This window comes from Camellia sinensis, chromosome 3 (genome assembly GCF_055761805.1).
Source record: "Camellia sinensis isolate YWXY chromosome 3, ASM5576180v1, whole genome shotgun sequence".
Taxonomy (NCBI): Eukaryota; Viridiplantae; Streptophyta; class Magnoliopsida; order Ericales; family Theaceae; genus Camellia; species Camellia sinensis.
This window is the reverse complement of record NC_138963.1, coordinates 174,514,077-174,529,905: the sequence shown is the minus strand read 5'-3', so window position 1 is coordinate 174,529,905 and position 15,829 is coordinate 174,514,077. Positions and strand designations below refer to the sequence as shown.

The 15,829-nt window shown below is 45.5% G+C and overlaps 2 protein-coding genes across 7 annotated transcripts in view; both read right to left on the bottom strand.

Moving 5' to 3' along the window:
• Positions 1–15,392, bottom strand: part of LOC114289817 (cleavage stimulating factor 64) — a 78,818-nt gene extending 63,426 nt beyond the window's left edge. For 5 of the 6 annotated variants that reach the window (XR_014364782.1, XR_014364781.1, XM_082921482.1 and 2 more), the window contains exons 1-3: positions 15,013–15,392; positions 14,733–14,811; positions 6,795–6,969 (exon numbers count right to left, since the gene is read on the bottom strand). Coding sequence is in view for 3 of the 6 variants with exons in the window: in XM_082921482.1 (XP_082777608.1) it covers positions 6,795–6,969; positions 14,733–14,811; positions 15,013–15,043 (285 nt within the window). In the remaining 3 variants the exon portion in view is untranslated. Of the gene's footprint in view, positions 1–6,794; positions 8,242–14,506; positions 14,812–15,012 lie in introns of those variants that run through there. The other variant, XM_082921484.1, reaches the window with a different exon arrangement.
• On the bottom strand, positions 3,321–4,312 carry LOC145822920 (uncharacterized). Its single transcript, XM_082921485.1, has 2 exons — positions 3,602–4,312; positions 3,321–3,510 (listed from the first exon to the last, which is right to left on the bottom strand). Exons 1-2 carry the CDS (start codon positions 4,037–4,039, stop codon positions 3,460–3,462), a joined length of 489 nt encoding a protein of 162 aa, XP_082777611.1. The 5' UTR covers positions 4,040–4,312; the 3' UTR covers positions 3,321–3,459.
• Positions 15,393–15,829: the final 437 nt, after the last annotated feature.

The window sequence follows — 15,829 nt, the reverse complement described above, 5'->3', positions numbered from 1 at the left end:
TACGGACTTGGGCATTCTGAACCAACTTGCTGAGTCCGGTGCCGAATCCTCAAGGGGGGAAGGAATGGTTCCACACAGCTCAGAACTTGATGATTCGCCTACGGACTTGGGCATTCTGAACCAACTTGCTGAGTCCGGTGCCGAATCCTCAAGGGGGGAAGGAATGGTTCCAGGCAGCTCAGAACCTGCGGCCGGCTTCACACCGCAACCTGGTGTTTCGCCTACGGACTTGGGCATTACGGACCAACTTGCTGAGTCCGGTGTCGAATCACCAAGGGGCACTGACTTTGAACCGGTCAACACCAAACTTGACACCGCACAGCCGAGCAGTTGTGATCCCATTGCCCTTCGCAACTCTCAGGACCCATCTGACTGCTGGAAGCTTTTCGTGGGGGACATGTGGAAGCTTTTTGTTGATGGAGCGTCCAACCGTCATGGTGCCGGCCTTGGTATCGTTCTTATATCCCCGGACGGCCTAACCATTGAGCATTCTATCACACTCGGCTTCCCGGCGTCTAACAACGAGGCTGAGTACGAGGCGCTTCTTGCTGGGCTCAAGAGCGCAATCCAAATGAAGGCTGCCGAGCTTCTGGTATATAGTGATTCCCAGCTTGTGGTTAACCAAGTTTCAGGGATTTATGAAGCAAAGGACGACAGAATGGCGAAGTACCAAGCTCTGGTCAGGGACCATATCAAGCAGTTTGAGGCAATCAGAGTCCAGCAGATTGGTCGGGAAGAAAACAGCCGGGCTGATGAACTCGCCGGCCTCGCTTCCATGATAGATAGCACATCTCCAAACCCCCTGTTGATTGACTTTCTTCCGCGGCCAAGCATTGAAAACGCCGGGCAGACGGATGTACTCTGCGCCGAGCTAGGTCCTTCATGGATGGACCCCTTGATCTCGTTCCTCCGAGACCGGACTCTTCCAGCGGACAAGAAAGAAGCACACAAAATCCGGGTGAAGTCAGAGCGGTTTTGGCTCTCTCCATCAGGCGCGTTGTATAAGAAGTCCTTCACCGGTCCGTATCTCAAGTGCGTGCACCCGAACAGTGTGGAGGCCTTCTTGTCCGAAATTCATGAAGGCATTTGTGGCAGCCACATCGGGGGCAGGTCCTTGGCCTACCGAGCTATTTCGCAGGGGTACTGGTGGCCGTGCATGCAGGCCGACGCACAAAAATATGTCCGCAGGTGCGAGAAATGCCAGAAATTCGCCCATCAGATCCATCAGCCTGCCAGGGAACTTCTTCCCCTCACCAGTCCTTGGCCTTTCGCCATGTGGGGGCTAGATATAGTGGGACCATTGCCAACAGCACCGGGCAACCGGAAATTCTTCATCGCGGCCACAGATTACTTCACAAAGTGGGTTGAAGCTGAGCCCTTGGCAACCATCAAAGAGAAAGACGTGAAGCGATTTGTCTGGCAGAACGTTGTCACACGGTTTGGTGTCCCCAAGATTTTGATCTCTGACAACGGCACCCAGTTTGACGGTCGCCTATTCAGAGAATTTTGTGAAGATCTGAAGATAGAATTCTACAACTCCACCCCGGCCTACCCGCAGTCCAATGGTCAAGCCGAAGCATCAAACAAGACTATACTGGATGGGTTGAAGAAACGGCTGGAAAAGGCCAAGGGAAAGTGGGCTGAGGAATTGCCCAGTGTACTTTGGGCATACCGAACAACCCCGCGACGTTCAACCGGGGAAACTCCATTTGCTTTGGCTTACGGCATGGAGGCGGTCATACCCTTGGAAGTTGAAATGCCCACCCTCAGAACCGAGAGTTTTGAGCCCGAGCTAAATGCCGAGGCTATTGCCTTGGAGCTGGACTTAGCGGAAGAACGCCGGGAGAAAGCCCTCATCCATGTGGCCGCCTACCAACAAGAGCTCTCCAAGAAGTATAACAGGACAGTGCACCCCAGACCGTTCAAAGTTGGGGATTGGGTTTTGAGGAAGATTATGGGCAACACCCTGGTGCCAGGAGAAGGCAAACTAGGGGCAAATTGGGAAGGACCCTACAAGATCACTGGTCTGGCCGGCAAGGGGGCTTACCATTTGGAGGATCTAGAGGGAAGAGCTATACCCCGGCCATGGAATGCAGCCAACTTGAAATTGTATTATTTTTAAGCTTTACTTTCCTCTTTTTGTAAGGAAATTTTTTGGCTTGCAAAGCAGAATGTAATTCTTTTTGTCAAAATTATAGAAGTAATTTTGCTTTAGCACATGGATTCTTGTTTTAATGTTTAGAACCGAGATGGTGTACTCCGGTTGGAAGAGTTGGTGTTTTGTCCAACTTAGGATTCCCAACCGAGATGGTGTACTCCGGTTGGAAGAGTTGGTGTTTTGTCCAACTTAGGATTCCCAACCGAGATGGTGTACTCCGGCTGGAAGAGTTGGTGTTTTGTCCAACTTAGGATTCCCAACCGAGATGGTGTACTCCGGTTGGAAGAGTTGGTGTTTTGTCCAACTTAGGATTCCCAACCGAGATGGTGTACTCCGGTTGGAAGAGTTGGTGTTCTGTCCAACTTTGGCTTCCCAACCGAGATGGTGTACTCCGGTTGGAAGAGTTGGTGTCTTGTCCAACTTTGGCTTCCCAACCGAGATGATGTACTCCGGTTGGAAGTGTTGGTTTGTTCAACTTAGTTACAGCCGAAGTGGCTATTTCGGTTCATGAATTTGTCTCGTTCTGCTAAAGTACTTAGACCGTGTTATGTATTCCGGTTCGATGAGTTATACCGAGATGTTTTGCTGAAGACAGAATTGATTACAACCGTGTGTACACTTGGCGAAAATTTAAAATTTTTCATTGATAAAGAAATTCATTACAAGAGGTGGGGACAGAGCCCGGTTACATCAAAAGTATTGAAAGCAAAAATGCAAAGAAAAGAAAACTAAACCAGGGGGGATAGATTGGTGAATTCATCCTCGGCAGTCTCAAGGTTGGTGGTTGGGCTCGCTTCTTGGGCACCGGGCTCAACTTGACCGGGCTGCACTTCCACTACGGCGTCTTCAGCCTCCGAATCTGTCTCATCACTTCCTTCTTCAAGCCCCTCCTCGGCCTCCGCTTGAAGCGCACTGAATACATCATTTGCATATGGCACGAGGTAGACCGGTAGTGAAGCTTTGGGAGGATTGGCAAAAACGTCGGTGTCGGAGCCCTGGCCGAGCTGTTCGCAAGCGGATTTCCAGCCAGCCTTGAAGTATATGTCTTGTGTTGCAAAGACTTGCTTCTTGTAATTCATCTCGGCCTCGTTAAAACCCGCGTTGTTGGCAGCCCGGCAAGCCTTCTTCTTTGCCTTCTTCAAAGTGTCCACCTCGGCCTGGAGCTCGTTTTGTTTTTTCTCGGCTGCATTCAGTTGACCGAGCAGCCTGTTATTGTCATGGTTGGCCATCTCGAGAGAAGCTTTAGCCCGGCCGAGCTCGGCTTGAAGGTTTTCAACATGGCTGGCAGTGTCGTTGGCTTTCTACCTAAGCCGGTGGATGCGCTCCAAGACCAAATGTTGTTTCTGAATGGCCTGCACAAAGAAGCAAAGTACATCAGAAACGGGACCGAGCAAGAAGGACCGAGCAAACACTTGTGAAATGTTAAAAAGAACGCCGACTTACCCTGGCCATGGACTTCACGGAAGATTTTACCAGCCGGGTGTCAGGGACGTGATCACTGCCTACCACGTCGCCCGGTAGGAGAAATGCTTTGGAGAGATCGAAGGCAAGCAAATGTTCTTTATCTGCCTTGATCGAAGCAGTCGCCGGGATGTCCTGTCCCCGGTGCTTCAGCTGAGGACGCCAAGCGGGCACGGGAGCAGGAGTTTCAGCAGGATGTTCGGTTGTCAGCTCGGTGACGAGCTCGGCAGAGGGATCTGCCCTAGGTCTTTTTCCAGCCCGGCGCGCTTCTCTGGCAGATTGCACGGCAGCTGGAGCTGGAGATGCAAGGGCTACGACGGCTGCACTCGATTGACCGGCAGCCGGGGAACGGGTGGTGACGCTCGGTATCTCGGCTGAGGTCGCAGTTAGAAGGTTTTTGATCCGAGATCTTTTGGCCATTTCTTGCTCGTCGGTTAACCGGATTAATGGGACGTCTGGTAGGGTTGGATCTGGAGGTGGCGAAGGAGCTCTGAGGAAGTCAGTTACTCTACTCCGGCGCGGAGCAGAATATCTGTAAGTCGGTGTGTAGCCGAGCAATTCGTTGCAGTCTCGGTGACGGTACCTAAGCACGGCCCGAATTGCCTCGACGTTGGGGAATTGGTAGTTGGCTTGCAAGGCTTGGATAGCTGCAAAAGAAACAGGGAAACCGGTTAGTAAAACTAAAGAATAAAGTTAACCGAGCAAGTTTGAGTGGCTTACATGAAGAACCGAAGTCCTTGTTTATGAACCAGCCCGGCACCTCGGCTGTTTCGTAGTTGCCGGACACCCAGAAAAAATCATCATCGTGCATATCTTTGTCCGGGGTGCCGGTAATGATTTTTTCCTTGCCCGGTCTTATTTTCAAGTAGTAAGCTAGGCCGTCGCCGGTGTGGCCCATTGTGTATTGCCTCAATATCTCGGCTAGGCCTAAGTTGGTGCCCAGCCGTTGATTCAATTCGTGAACGCCGTTGATTATTCTGTAAGTGTTGGTGGACACCTGTGTGGGTGCCAGCCCGGTGCGGCGGAGGAACTCGGTTATAAGAGGGTTGAGCGGGAAACGAAGACCCCCTTCAACGATGGATAGCACGGTGAAGGGGCACTCCTCCCTACCCCAAGGTGTGGTCTCCTCTTCTGCGAGCTGCAGGTGGACATCGGCCGGGACGCCGTAGTCCTCCCTAAATGTAACCAGCGCAGCCGGAGTATCCACTAGGAAGCGGAACTTCCCCATTTTTGGCCGGCTTAGTGTATCCCGGCTGAGGGGTTTGGCTCTGGGTATTGGATGTTGCCCGGTCCTGAGAGCCTCAGGAATGACGGTGGTCCCCTTGGACTCTGCAGGAAAAGGATGGCAAGTGTTAGCGCGGTCGCGCGAAGGTGCTGGATTTAGCTCGGCCATCAAGTGTGCCAAACCACCTCGGTTGTCTACTCTATCTAAGGAGCCCGGTCGCCCAAGCGGACCAGATGTTAGCCCGGTTAACGGCCGAGTCCTTCTGTTATCTCGGTTTTCGCCTTGGTTGAAACAAACATGTTGTTTGCCCGGTTTGTTTGGTTTTTTGGATCAAAAGAAGGCCCAGAGCCCGGTTCACCCCAGTTCTTCAGTGTTCTTCAGGCAGACGAAGAACACCAAGAACAGTGGAAGGTTTGATGCGGATTTTACGACCTATGCCCTAATAGCTATGTTTTTGTACCCTAATGTGCGTAAAATGAAAGAAAATAGCAACTAGGGGGATCGAAAATCTTACCTTTGGAGGTTGGGGGCAGTTCTTCCAAGAGTGAGAAATGGCAGTCGAGATCGAGTAGAAGGCTTGAGCTCTGGATCGTCAGGAAGTATAAGGGCAGTAGGAAGAAACGGCTTGAGGAGGGGGTTGTATTTGTAAGGTTGAAAGGCCGCCCAAATTCAAATTCTGGCAAAAACGGCGGGTTGGCTGCCCGATGACCAATGGCAGACCGCCACGTGTCCCCATTTATGGCTTTGGCAGGACTGAAGCGACGGGTTGAAAAGACGAAGAGCCAACCGAGCTACTTTCAACGGGAATAGGTCAGCCGAGGAATATAACCGGTCAAATCTGCGGACAATTACGTCAACTAGCTCGGTCGAGGCTTGGCGTCTTGACGACCGGAGAAACGTTATCTCGGACGAGGTGAATAATCCCAGTCACGCTTCCGCGGACGGAATTAAGGGGCAATTGAGAGGGTGATTTATGCTCCAGTGTTGGGCCGAGGTATAGACCGAACAAGTTGAGGGCCCAGCATAGCATTGGGCCGAGATGATCGACTGTTCACTCGGAAATGGGCTACCAGAAGTTGGGCCGGGCAGAGTTTGGTATGTGTGTTGCCCCGGACCGTGCAGAAGCTGCTCGACCAGGAAGTGACCGGTCAGGCTAGGATGCTCGGTCCGAGGATTGTCGAGACCAGACAGACCGAGAGGCCGGCGCTCGGAAAGGCGCGGTCAGCCGAGGTAGTTGATTGACCGGCGAGAAGGCCGACCAAAGGAGGAGCCCGGGCTAAGCTCTGCCGAGATGCCGCCTAGCCCGGTCCTTCATTCGGTTATCCGGTTAGGCGCTTAAGGTATGAAGCATGGTATGACCGAGGTAGGGCAGCTCGGCTGCCGAGCTCCAGCTATGCTGACAGGCAGTTGAGAGCAGGTGATGAACGGCATGGTTTATGCTGACAGATGGGATAGCAGAGCCACGTGTCAGGAGATGACAGGGAGTGGATATGGGGCTCAGAAGGTATATAAGCATGTCTGCGCCCCCCATACGCGACAGACGAACACATCTGTAAGGATTTCTTACACTCAAACACTCTCTCCCTTCTCTCTATCCATCCTAAGGTGTGTGCTAACTTGACCGTCGGAGGGTTTTTCCGGCCACACACCGCCGGGTAGCTCACCATTATTTGCTCGTAGGTGATCGGACATCGACGGAGCTCGGAAGAAAGGAATACGGGCTTGCCGGAATATTTGCTCCCCGTACACCATCCATGTCAGAGCATTCAGACAGGAGATTGACATATGGAACAATGACTCGTGTACCTTAGCATTTCAAACTCATAAAGTAGAAAGTCATTCAATGCAAATGAAGTAAACAGGTCCCTATACCATGCTTCCAAGATTATGATGACAATGGTAATAATGATAAAAGAAATGTTTTGTTTTGCAAGAAATCTGAATATCTACCTGTTCTCGATTTTTGTCAGCATTTTTATCGTTTTCAGCAAAATCAACTCGTAATTGCCGGCCATTGATGTCATACCCTTGGAGATTACGGCGAGCACTTAAAGCTGTCTCTTCATCCTTATATTCACAGAATCCATAACCTTTTGGTTTCCCAGTTTCTCTATCAATAACTAATCTGAATGAGACAAAAAGGAATCAAATAAACATGCAAATCGCTGTCGTTTAAAGAAAAAGAGAAATTAAAGATACAAAATAATTTACTAAGGGGCGTGACATATCCCTTCAACACAAAACAAAGAGACCTTCAACATTTATCTCTAGAAATCTTGTTAAAAAGAACAGGCATTTGCCACTTTCATAAGATAGAAGGAAAATAAGTTGCTTGTCTAAAGAGTGTTGGGTTGAACAAAACAGATGGGTTAGTCCATGAAACTACCCTCTTACCCAACTCAAATCCACCTTGCATCCTTTTATGGGAAGCACTTGATTAAGTTTCATTACACTCATATGCATCAATTAGACAGTGGTAGTCTCCAGTACCAATCAGAGGTATGTGTGCCGCGTCATCAAGGCAGTTCCGTCTTAGGCGCTTACTTCACTCAATATCAACTCAGGTCCCTTTTCTAGAGTCATAAGACTCAAACAAATACAGCAAAAGGTCTTCTTTGACCAATCCTATTATCGTCTACTAAGACTCGGCACAGTAGCCCTGTTTTGATAGAAGGAATGGAGCAGTCCCCATCTCAGAGTACCACTTAAAGCTTTCCAAAATATTAAGGTGCTCATTGGCAAGTTGCCAACTTGTTATCCCAAAGAGGGGGTAGGAGCTTCCAGTTGAGACCAGGGTCAGATAACTCCCATTGGAGTTAACATATTATGGCTTGACAAAACAAGAATGTCTACCTATGGAGGCAATATTATCACCCATCTTGCAGATAAGCATAACCATGTGATTGATTATCTGGAAAAAATAACAAATAAACAAACAAACACTTACCCTGCCTGGTGCATTCTGTACATACAAAAAATAACACATGGTCATTAATGCAGGTGCCAAATTCCAAAGATTAGCCTCGTCCAAACTTTATCCTGAGATATCTATTTTCCACAATGCTGCCTGAAGGCTCCAGTTAATGTAGTAGCCCCGTATTTGGAATTTCTATTTTGCACAACACTTCAGTTTTTTGGCTAGTAAACTTTTGCATGAATACTACAACAACAGAACCCTTCCACCCTCCCCAAAAGCCAGTGCCATTGTACCTCAGCCTCTATGACTCTATCCCCAACCCCTTACAAATGGAAAATCAGCCTTACTCCATTTCCGAGTTGACACAACTATAGGTACTCATCAGCAAATGACAGCAGCAAAATAACTTCAGTATTCATGCCAGTAACATTCAAAGAAACATCAGTCGATAACATTAATTGCTCAACTTTGTCATACTACCTGTGTGGGTGATTTTCCGACCACACTGCCCGCTTAGTAACCAGCTGGAGAGCACTGGCAGAATAGATGGCACCTGACTGACTTGTAACAGAAATATAAGAATCCCGCGGGGGTTTCGACCACCCGGGGGCACTCCGACGATCAAGTCAGTATATCTCTCAAAGATAAATCAAATACTAAACTCACAAGCTTGAGTATCAAAGCATACCTTAGACCCATGGGGGTGCCTCTTTTTTATAGCCAATCCAATCCTAGTCCCAATAGAAGCCTGGCCCTAATGGACTTAGGATTACTGCTAATCTGGAACTCCCAGTGGATTTAGGATAAACTCTCTAAGAGTCTTATCTTTACCCAAACTGAAGTCTTCTCCCAATCTAGGACTCTTGTCCTTATCCAAGTTGAGTTCCCTCTTCATTCTAGGACTCTTGCCCCTTATCCGCTTATCTCGGATTCCGATATCTTCGGAGGAAACCTCGGCCTAGCCGAGATAACCTCGGCACAACGACCAAGACACGTGGCACCTCGGCTGACACGTCGGCGTCACCTTGCCATGTGTTGGTACTCAGAAAATATATCCCCACAACTGCCCCCTAGGTTCTATTACCTCGGCATTCTGAGGTGATGGAACCTACACTGTTCGTTCATCTATGCCCCTCTGTCCGAGATCAAACTTGCCGACCTCAAAGTTCCCTGGACTTTGCTGTCCACTTCTGTCAAGTATCAAGATTTATGCCTTCCAAGCTGCTTGAAATTGCACCTCCTAGCCGAGGTTCTGGTTCCATTAATTCGTAAACTCCAAGAGCTTTGCAACTGTTCCACTCGCACTCTCTGGTGAGTTCCCGATTTCCAGTCATCTATTTGACTCCGGCGATTTTCATATCAACGTTCATATCACTTTGTAGGTTCATAAACTCTTTACTTGCTATTAAGCTCAATCTTTCATAACTCTTCTGAATCTGTTTATTCGCCATCTGTGGCTTTCTGTTCTCGTCTGTCTTCAAGTTTTTGATTTCTTATTGCTAAAATGTCTGGAACTTGTTCTTGTCATATCCGCTTTCTGTTGCTAGCATCATGTCTGGGTCATTACTTTCTTGTTCTTCACATACTTACTTAGTGCCTGTGCACTTGGCGTTATTCTTGAACTTTGTCTCTCATTCCGGCTTCCCTCTTTCTGGTAAGCCACTGTTCCTCCTGGTTTTATTTCTTGTTGCTTTCCAAGAAGCTCTGCTTCATTGTTTAATCACCATTGCTTGTTTTACCCGTTATTTCTAAACCTTCTTCTTGAATACACACTGTTCACATATCTGTTGATTTCTACCACTGTTCTTGGCTTGACACACTTGTGCAATCTTTTTTTTTTTGGTCTTGATTTCTTGATAGCCTCATCACCATTCTTGATTATGAATTACATTCTTGTTTCTGTTTTCTGTGTCTTTTTCCAGATTCTTGCTTTCAATTTTTGCCTTCAAACTCCGAGGTGCCAATCGCTAAGAAGAGCTTTGATCAAACTCTTCAGGTGGTTGATGCTGAGCTCGTGGCTGAGAAGGCTGGTGAGAAGTTCTTTCCAACTGTCTTCTGGGGGTGAGACACAACCTACCGCTGATGCCGAGTAGTTTTACTTCCTTCTTGAAATTGATGCCGAGGTAATGACAGAGAAGCTCCTCCAACTGACTGCCGAGGCTGAGCCATTGTCGTCCGTTGAAGCAGATTAGTCCGACGTTCTTGCTTTCAGTCCCTAGTTCTTTAAGGTCTTTATTTTTGTACTTGCCAACCTTCTCAGCTCTTAACAAGCTAGTTGGTCATCTCGGTTGATCATATCTCGGAAAACGTCTTTCAGTGTTATCTCGGCTATACCAAACTTGTAAATTGCTACAAATTTCAACAAGTGGTAGACTTCATAATCTTCGGTTAACTCATCTTGTAATTTGCTCAAAAAAGTTCAACAAGTGTTAACATTCCTTGCTCCTTAATTATCATTCCTTCCCCCCTACACCTTCTCCCTGCCCCCTAATGTGAACGCAAGTTGTACTTAGGATCACATTAGGGAAGTGGGCCTCGTGCTGTAGACCTGATGTGTTCTTCTTTCGCCGATGTATTACAACTTCTGGTATTTAATTCACCCCCTTTAGACCCTCTTTCTCTTTGGCCTTTGCAAATTATAATCGCTGTCTCTTGAAGCATTTATTCCTTTCACAATTCCGGTCACCACTTTTGGCGTGCACTTAGTGGTTCTAATCAAAACGTCGTTTGACTCTGGCAAATCTTTTGCCGACATTTAACTTTGTGCACTCTTGTCCCTTAAACATCATTTCGGTTTAACTTCGGTTAAGTATCATCTCAGTTTAACTTCAGTTAAACATCACCTCAGTTTAACTTCGGTTAAACATCATCTCGGCTTATCTTCGGTTAAGCATCATCTCAGTTTTTGAAGTTTTTCCTTTTTTTTGTCGCTTGTACTCTTGTACCTTTTTGTTTTTTAGATAATGTAAGCTCTGCATATGGCCGATGTGCCTCCTTGTTCTTCAATGTCTAATTCAACTTTCCTTCTCTGAATGAAGCGCTCTTCATCGCCCTCCCGGACAAGGATTTTCTTCAGTGTCTCTTCACTCTTTTTGACTGGCTCCTTGCCGACATCATCTAGGACCTCCATGTCCTCGTCTTCAATCTCTGCCTTCCCTGGTTCCCGAATGTTGCAGGTAGTTTTCATTGCTGCCATGGAGCAATTCTTCGCCTGCAGTTGATCCCCTCTGACTCTTTCAATCCCATGTTCTGTGGAGAACCGCAATAGTTGATGCAACGTTGAGGGAACTGCCCCCATTGCATGCAACCATCGCCTTCCCAAGATGATGTTATAAGGTGAAGGTGTGTCAATCACGACGAATTCTGTTTTGATCTTCTTCTAACTGCTCTTGCAAGATTCTATACTTAGAATATTGTGCATGCCTTTCATACTTTGCCTCATTTGTGCAATCTTCTCGGGGTTACATACCTCGGGTATAATAGCTACAAAACTTTTACTTCGGCAATATACTGACCTGCAAACTTTTCATAAATTCTAACAAGTGTGAAACATATACTACTCAATGTTAACTTTGCAAACTTTTTCTCAAGTTTCAACAAGTGTTTAAACGGTGATCTCGGTCTAGCCTACTTGTAAATTGCTACAAATTTCAACAAGGATTAACATAACAAGTGTTAAACAATAATCTATTTGTAAATTGCTACGAATTTCAACAAGTGTTTAAACAATATACTTAGCTTTTACCTCAGCCTGTAAATTGCTGCAAATTTCAACAGATGATCACATGTCGGCTTAACATTATCTTGTAAATTGCTACAAATTTCAACAAGTGTTAAGCATCTTCTCTGGTTTAACCAACCTGTAGATTGCTACAAGTGTGCAGACTATAACCTCGGCTTCACTTCGACTTGTAAATTGCTACAAATTTCAACAAGTGAAGAGAAACAGTAATCTCGGCTTAACTCCAACTTGTAAATTGCTACAAATTTCAACAAGTGAAGATAAGGAATCAGCTTAACTCCAACTTGTAAATTGCTACAAATTTCAACAAGTGAAGATAAGGAATCAGCTTAATTCCAACTTGTAAATTGCTACAAATTTCAACAAGTGAATTAAGGAATCAGCTTGACTCCAACTTGTAAATTGCTACAAATTTCAACAAGTGAAGACAAGGAATCAGCTTGACTCCAACTTGTAAATTGCTACAAATTTCAACAAGTGGAGACAAGGAATCAGCTTGACTCCAACTTGTAAATTGCTACAAATTTCAACAAGTGGAGACAAGGAATCATCTCGGCTTAATTTCAATTAAGCATCATCTCGGCTTAACTTCGGTTAAGCATCGTCTCGGCTTAACTTCGGTTAAGCATTATCTCGGTTTAACTTCGGTTAAACATCATCTTCGGCTTAACTTCGGTTAAGCATTATCTCGGCTTAACTTCAGTTAAGTATCATATCGGCTTAACTTCGGCTAAGCATCATATTGGTTTAACCAACTTGTAAATTGCTACAAATTTCAACAAGTGGTAACCGCATTCTTCTTCTCTTTGCCCCCAATGTGAACTTAAAATCCACTTGGGTTCTCATCATGTAGCTTCGACCTTATCGCCGAGGTTGAATTCAATCCGAGGTTGTCGGCCTTGGTTTCTCTATTGATCTTACTTGGCTCCAACCTGAGTTTGATTTTCGGCCTCGCATCGGCGAGCCGTTTCTCTTTTCTTGTTCCGATGCCTTTGTTCCTGGCATGTCTTCCTCGGCCCTAGCATACTTCTCAATTCTGGCCAACTTTAGTCTGATCTTGTGTGTTTCCTTTTTATCTTCTGGGATTTGAGATCTGCTCATTGTGCTCTTCTCTTCTCGGACTCAGGTCCTGAGATCTTATCTTCTGGAATCTTGGATCTACTCACTCAGGTTGAGCTCTTCTTTTCTCGGACCTACTAATCTAGGCCGAGATCATGTCTTCTGGGATCTGGGATCCGGGATTTGCTCACTCAGGTTGAGCTCTTCTATACTTGAATGTTATCTTCTTGGGAGCGCTCATGCCCCCTGTCTTTGCATCCCTTCTAGAAGGGTCTTCGTTCCTCCGCAGGTATCTATCCTTTCATACCTGGAGGTCGTCTTCGTTGCTTCGATCTGTTGTCTTTGGTGCGTCACCTTCCTGGCCGGCTTCTTTCACTCCGTGACTCTGGTCATGAGTATCTGTGTTGCTATTGTCCCCTTCAACGTCGAGATCAATAGGTCTTCCACTCCCAGCAGGAGCGTAGTCTCTAATCTAGTCATTCTGTTCGTCATTGGCCATCTATTCTTCTTTCTTTCCCACAGACGGCGCCAAATTGTGTGGGTGATTTTCCGACCACACTGCCCGCTTAGTAACCAGCTGGAGAGCACTGGCAGAATAGATGGCACCTGACTGACTTGTAACAGAAATATAAGAATCCCGCGGGGGTTTCGACCACCCGGGGGCACTCCGACGATCAAGTCAGTATATCTCTCAAAGATAAATCAAATACTAAACTCACAAGCTTGAGTATCAAAGCATACCTTAGACCCATGGGGGTGCCTCTTTTTTATAGCCAATCCAATCCTAGTCCCAATAGAAGCCTGGCCCTAATGGACTTAGGATTACTGCTAATCTGGAACTCCCAGTGGATTTAGGATAAACTCTCTAAGAGTCTTATCTTTACCCAAACTGAAGTCTTCTCCCAATCTAGGACTCTTGTCCTTATCCAAGTTGAGTTCCCTCTTCATTCTAGGACTCTTGCCCCTTATCCGCTTATCTCGGATTCCGATATCTTCGGAGGAAACCTCGGCCTAGCCGAGATAACCTCGGCACAACGACCAAGACACGTGGCACCTCGGCTGACACGTCGGCGTCACCTTGCCATGTGTTGGTACTCAGAAAATATATCCCCACAACTGCCCCCTAGGTTCTATTACCTCGGCATTCTGAGGTGATGGAACCTACACTGTTCGTTCATCTATGCCCCTCTGTCCGAGATCAAACTTGCCGACCTCAAAGTTCCCTGGACTTTGCTGTCCACTTCTGTCAAGTATCAAGATTTATGCCTTCCAAGCTGCTTGAAATTGCACCTCCTAGCCGAGGTTCTGGTTCCATTAATTCGTAAACTCCAAGAGCTTTGCAACTGTTCCACTCCAAATTGTGTGGGTGATTTTCCGACCACACTGCCCGCTTAGTAACCAGCTGGAGAGCACTGGCAGAATAGATGGCACCTGACTGACTTGTAACAGAAATATAAGAATCCCGCGGGGGTTTCGACCACCCGGGGGCACTCCGACGATCAAGTCAGTATATCTCTCAAAGATAAATCAAATACTAAACTCACAAGCTTGAGTATCAAAGCATACCTTAGACCCATGGGGGTGCCTCTTTTTTATAGCCAATCCAATCCTAGTCCCAATAGAAGCCTGGCCCTAATGGACTTAGGATTACTGCTAATCTGGAACTCCCAGTGGATTTAGGATAAACTCTCTAAGAGTCTTATCTTTACCCAAACTGAAGTCTTCTCCCAATCTAGGACTCTTGTCCTTATCCAAGTTGAGTTCCCTCTTCATTCTAGGACTCTTGCCCCTTATCCGCTTATCTCGGATTCCGATATCTTCGGAGGAAACCTCGGCCTAGCCGAGATAACCTCGGCACAACGACCAAGACACGTGGCACCTCGGCTGACACGTCGGCGTCACCTTGCCATGTGTTGGTACTCAGAAAATATATCCCCACACTACCCTCGTAGTTTCCAAAAGCCAACCATCAGCATCCTTGTTTGAACCGAAAGATGTATATAGCAAAATAACTCGAATTTGCTTCATTAACTAACAACTAAGATGCAATCCTAAATTAAATGGCACCATACTAAATATGCCGATACTGAAAGAAACCACACCTTTGTTTTGAACAGAACAAATTCTAGGGTTTTCAATAATAGTTTTTTTCTTTTCACAAAAAGCTTACCTGAAGGACACAACAGGCCCAACCTCCTCGCAGATTTGTATAAGCTGTTCTTCAGAGGCGTCATAGGGTATATTACCAACTGCCACGACATTGAACCAAACAAACATCAGGAAATTTGAAAATATGAATCCTCTAATAAGTTAGGGTTAAAAGGATGATGCATTTTCTTTCGTTTTCTTCTGCGATTTCTCAATAACCAAACGGAGCTTAATTAATTGGTTATCTCTATCTATGAAAGAAACAGAATTAGAGAGAGAAGGAGAAAAAGAGAGTTAGGAACCAAAAACGCAGCGATGCTGAGAATTGGCCATTAATTGTATCAGGAGAAGGTAAAGAAGCTGAGGCTGGGCTTCATCTTCTTCCTCCTCTGCATCCTTCTTCTTCTTCTTCTTCTTCTTCTTCTTCACTTGCTATTCTCTATATATCTATCTATGTTGCTCATCAAACTACGGTGTTTCACAAATTGTTAGCACTATAATTCACGCCTTCTATGGATGATTTCCCTTCTGGAAAACTGTTTCCCGAGGATTTCATTTCCCCAAGTAATTAAAAAAGGAGAAATCATATTTCAGTGGAAAAATAAATAAATTTTCGTTATGGTGTGATTTTACTATTTGCATTGTGTAAATATATTTGTGCTTGGTGTGTCAAAATTATAGTGTAAATTTTTTCTGTTATTTCATGTATTTGTAATTTTTCAATTTTTTTAGAAATTTGAGTTTTTTATATTTTTTATTTTTAATATTTTTTTTAAAATATAAAAATGCAATATATTTTTGTAATGTTTTATATTTACAACAATGATTCATCCCACTAAAAATATCACCACTAATAGCACTAATGCATTAAAAAAATAAAAAAAATTACAACTCCAAGACCAAAATATCACATCATTCATGGCGGGACCCACTGCCACCTAATTACTGGGAGCACTAATTAGTGCTCCCAAGTATTTTTCTTATATTTAATAATTTTTTAAAGACTTTTATATAAATTTTTTATTTTTTAAATATATATTAAAATTAAGTGGATCTAAAAAAAATAAAAACTAATTAAAATATTTATAAAAATCATTAAAAATGTAAAAATAGGAATTG

Excerpts from the sequence above, each read along its gene's own strand:
- LOC145822920 (XM_082921485.1), bottom strand. The coding sequence starts at position 4,039 with ATGGCCAAAAGATCTCGGATCAAAAACCTTCTAACTGCGACCTCAGCC. Across the intron at positions 3,511-3,601 it reads CCGTGAAGTCCATGGCCAGG|GCCATTCAGAAACAACATTT; the intron begins GTAAGTCGGCGT and ends TTCTTTGTGCAG.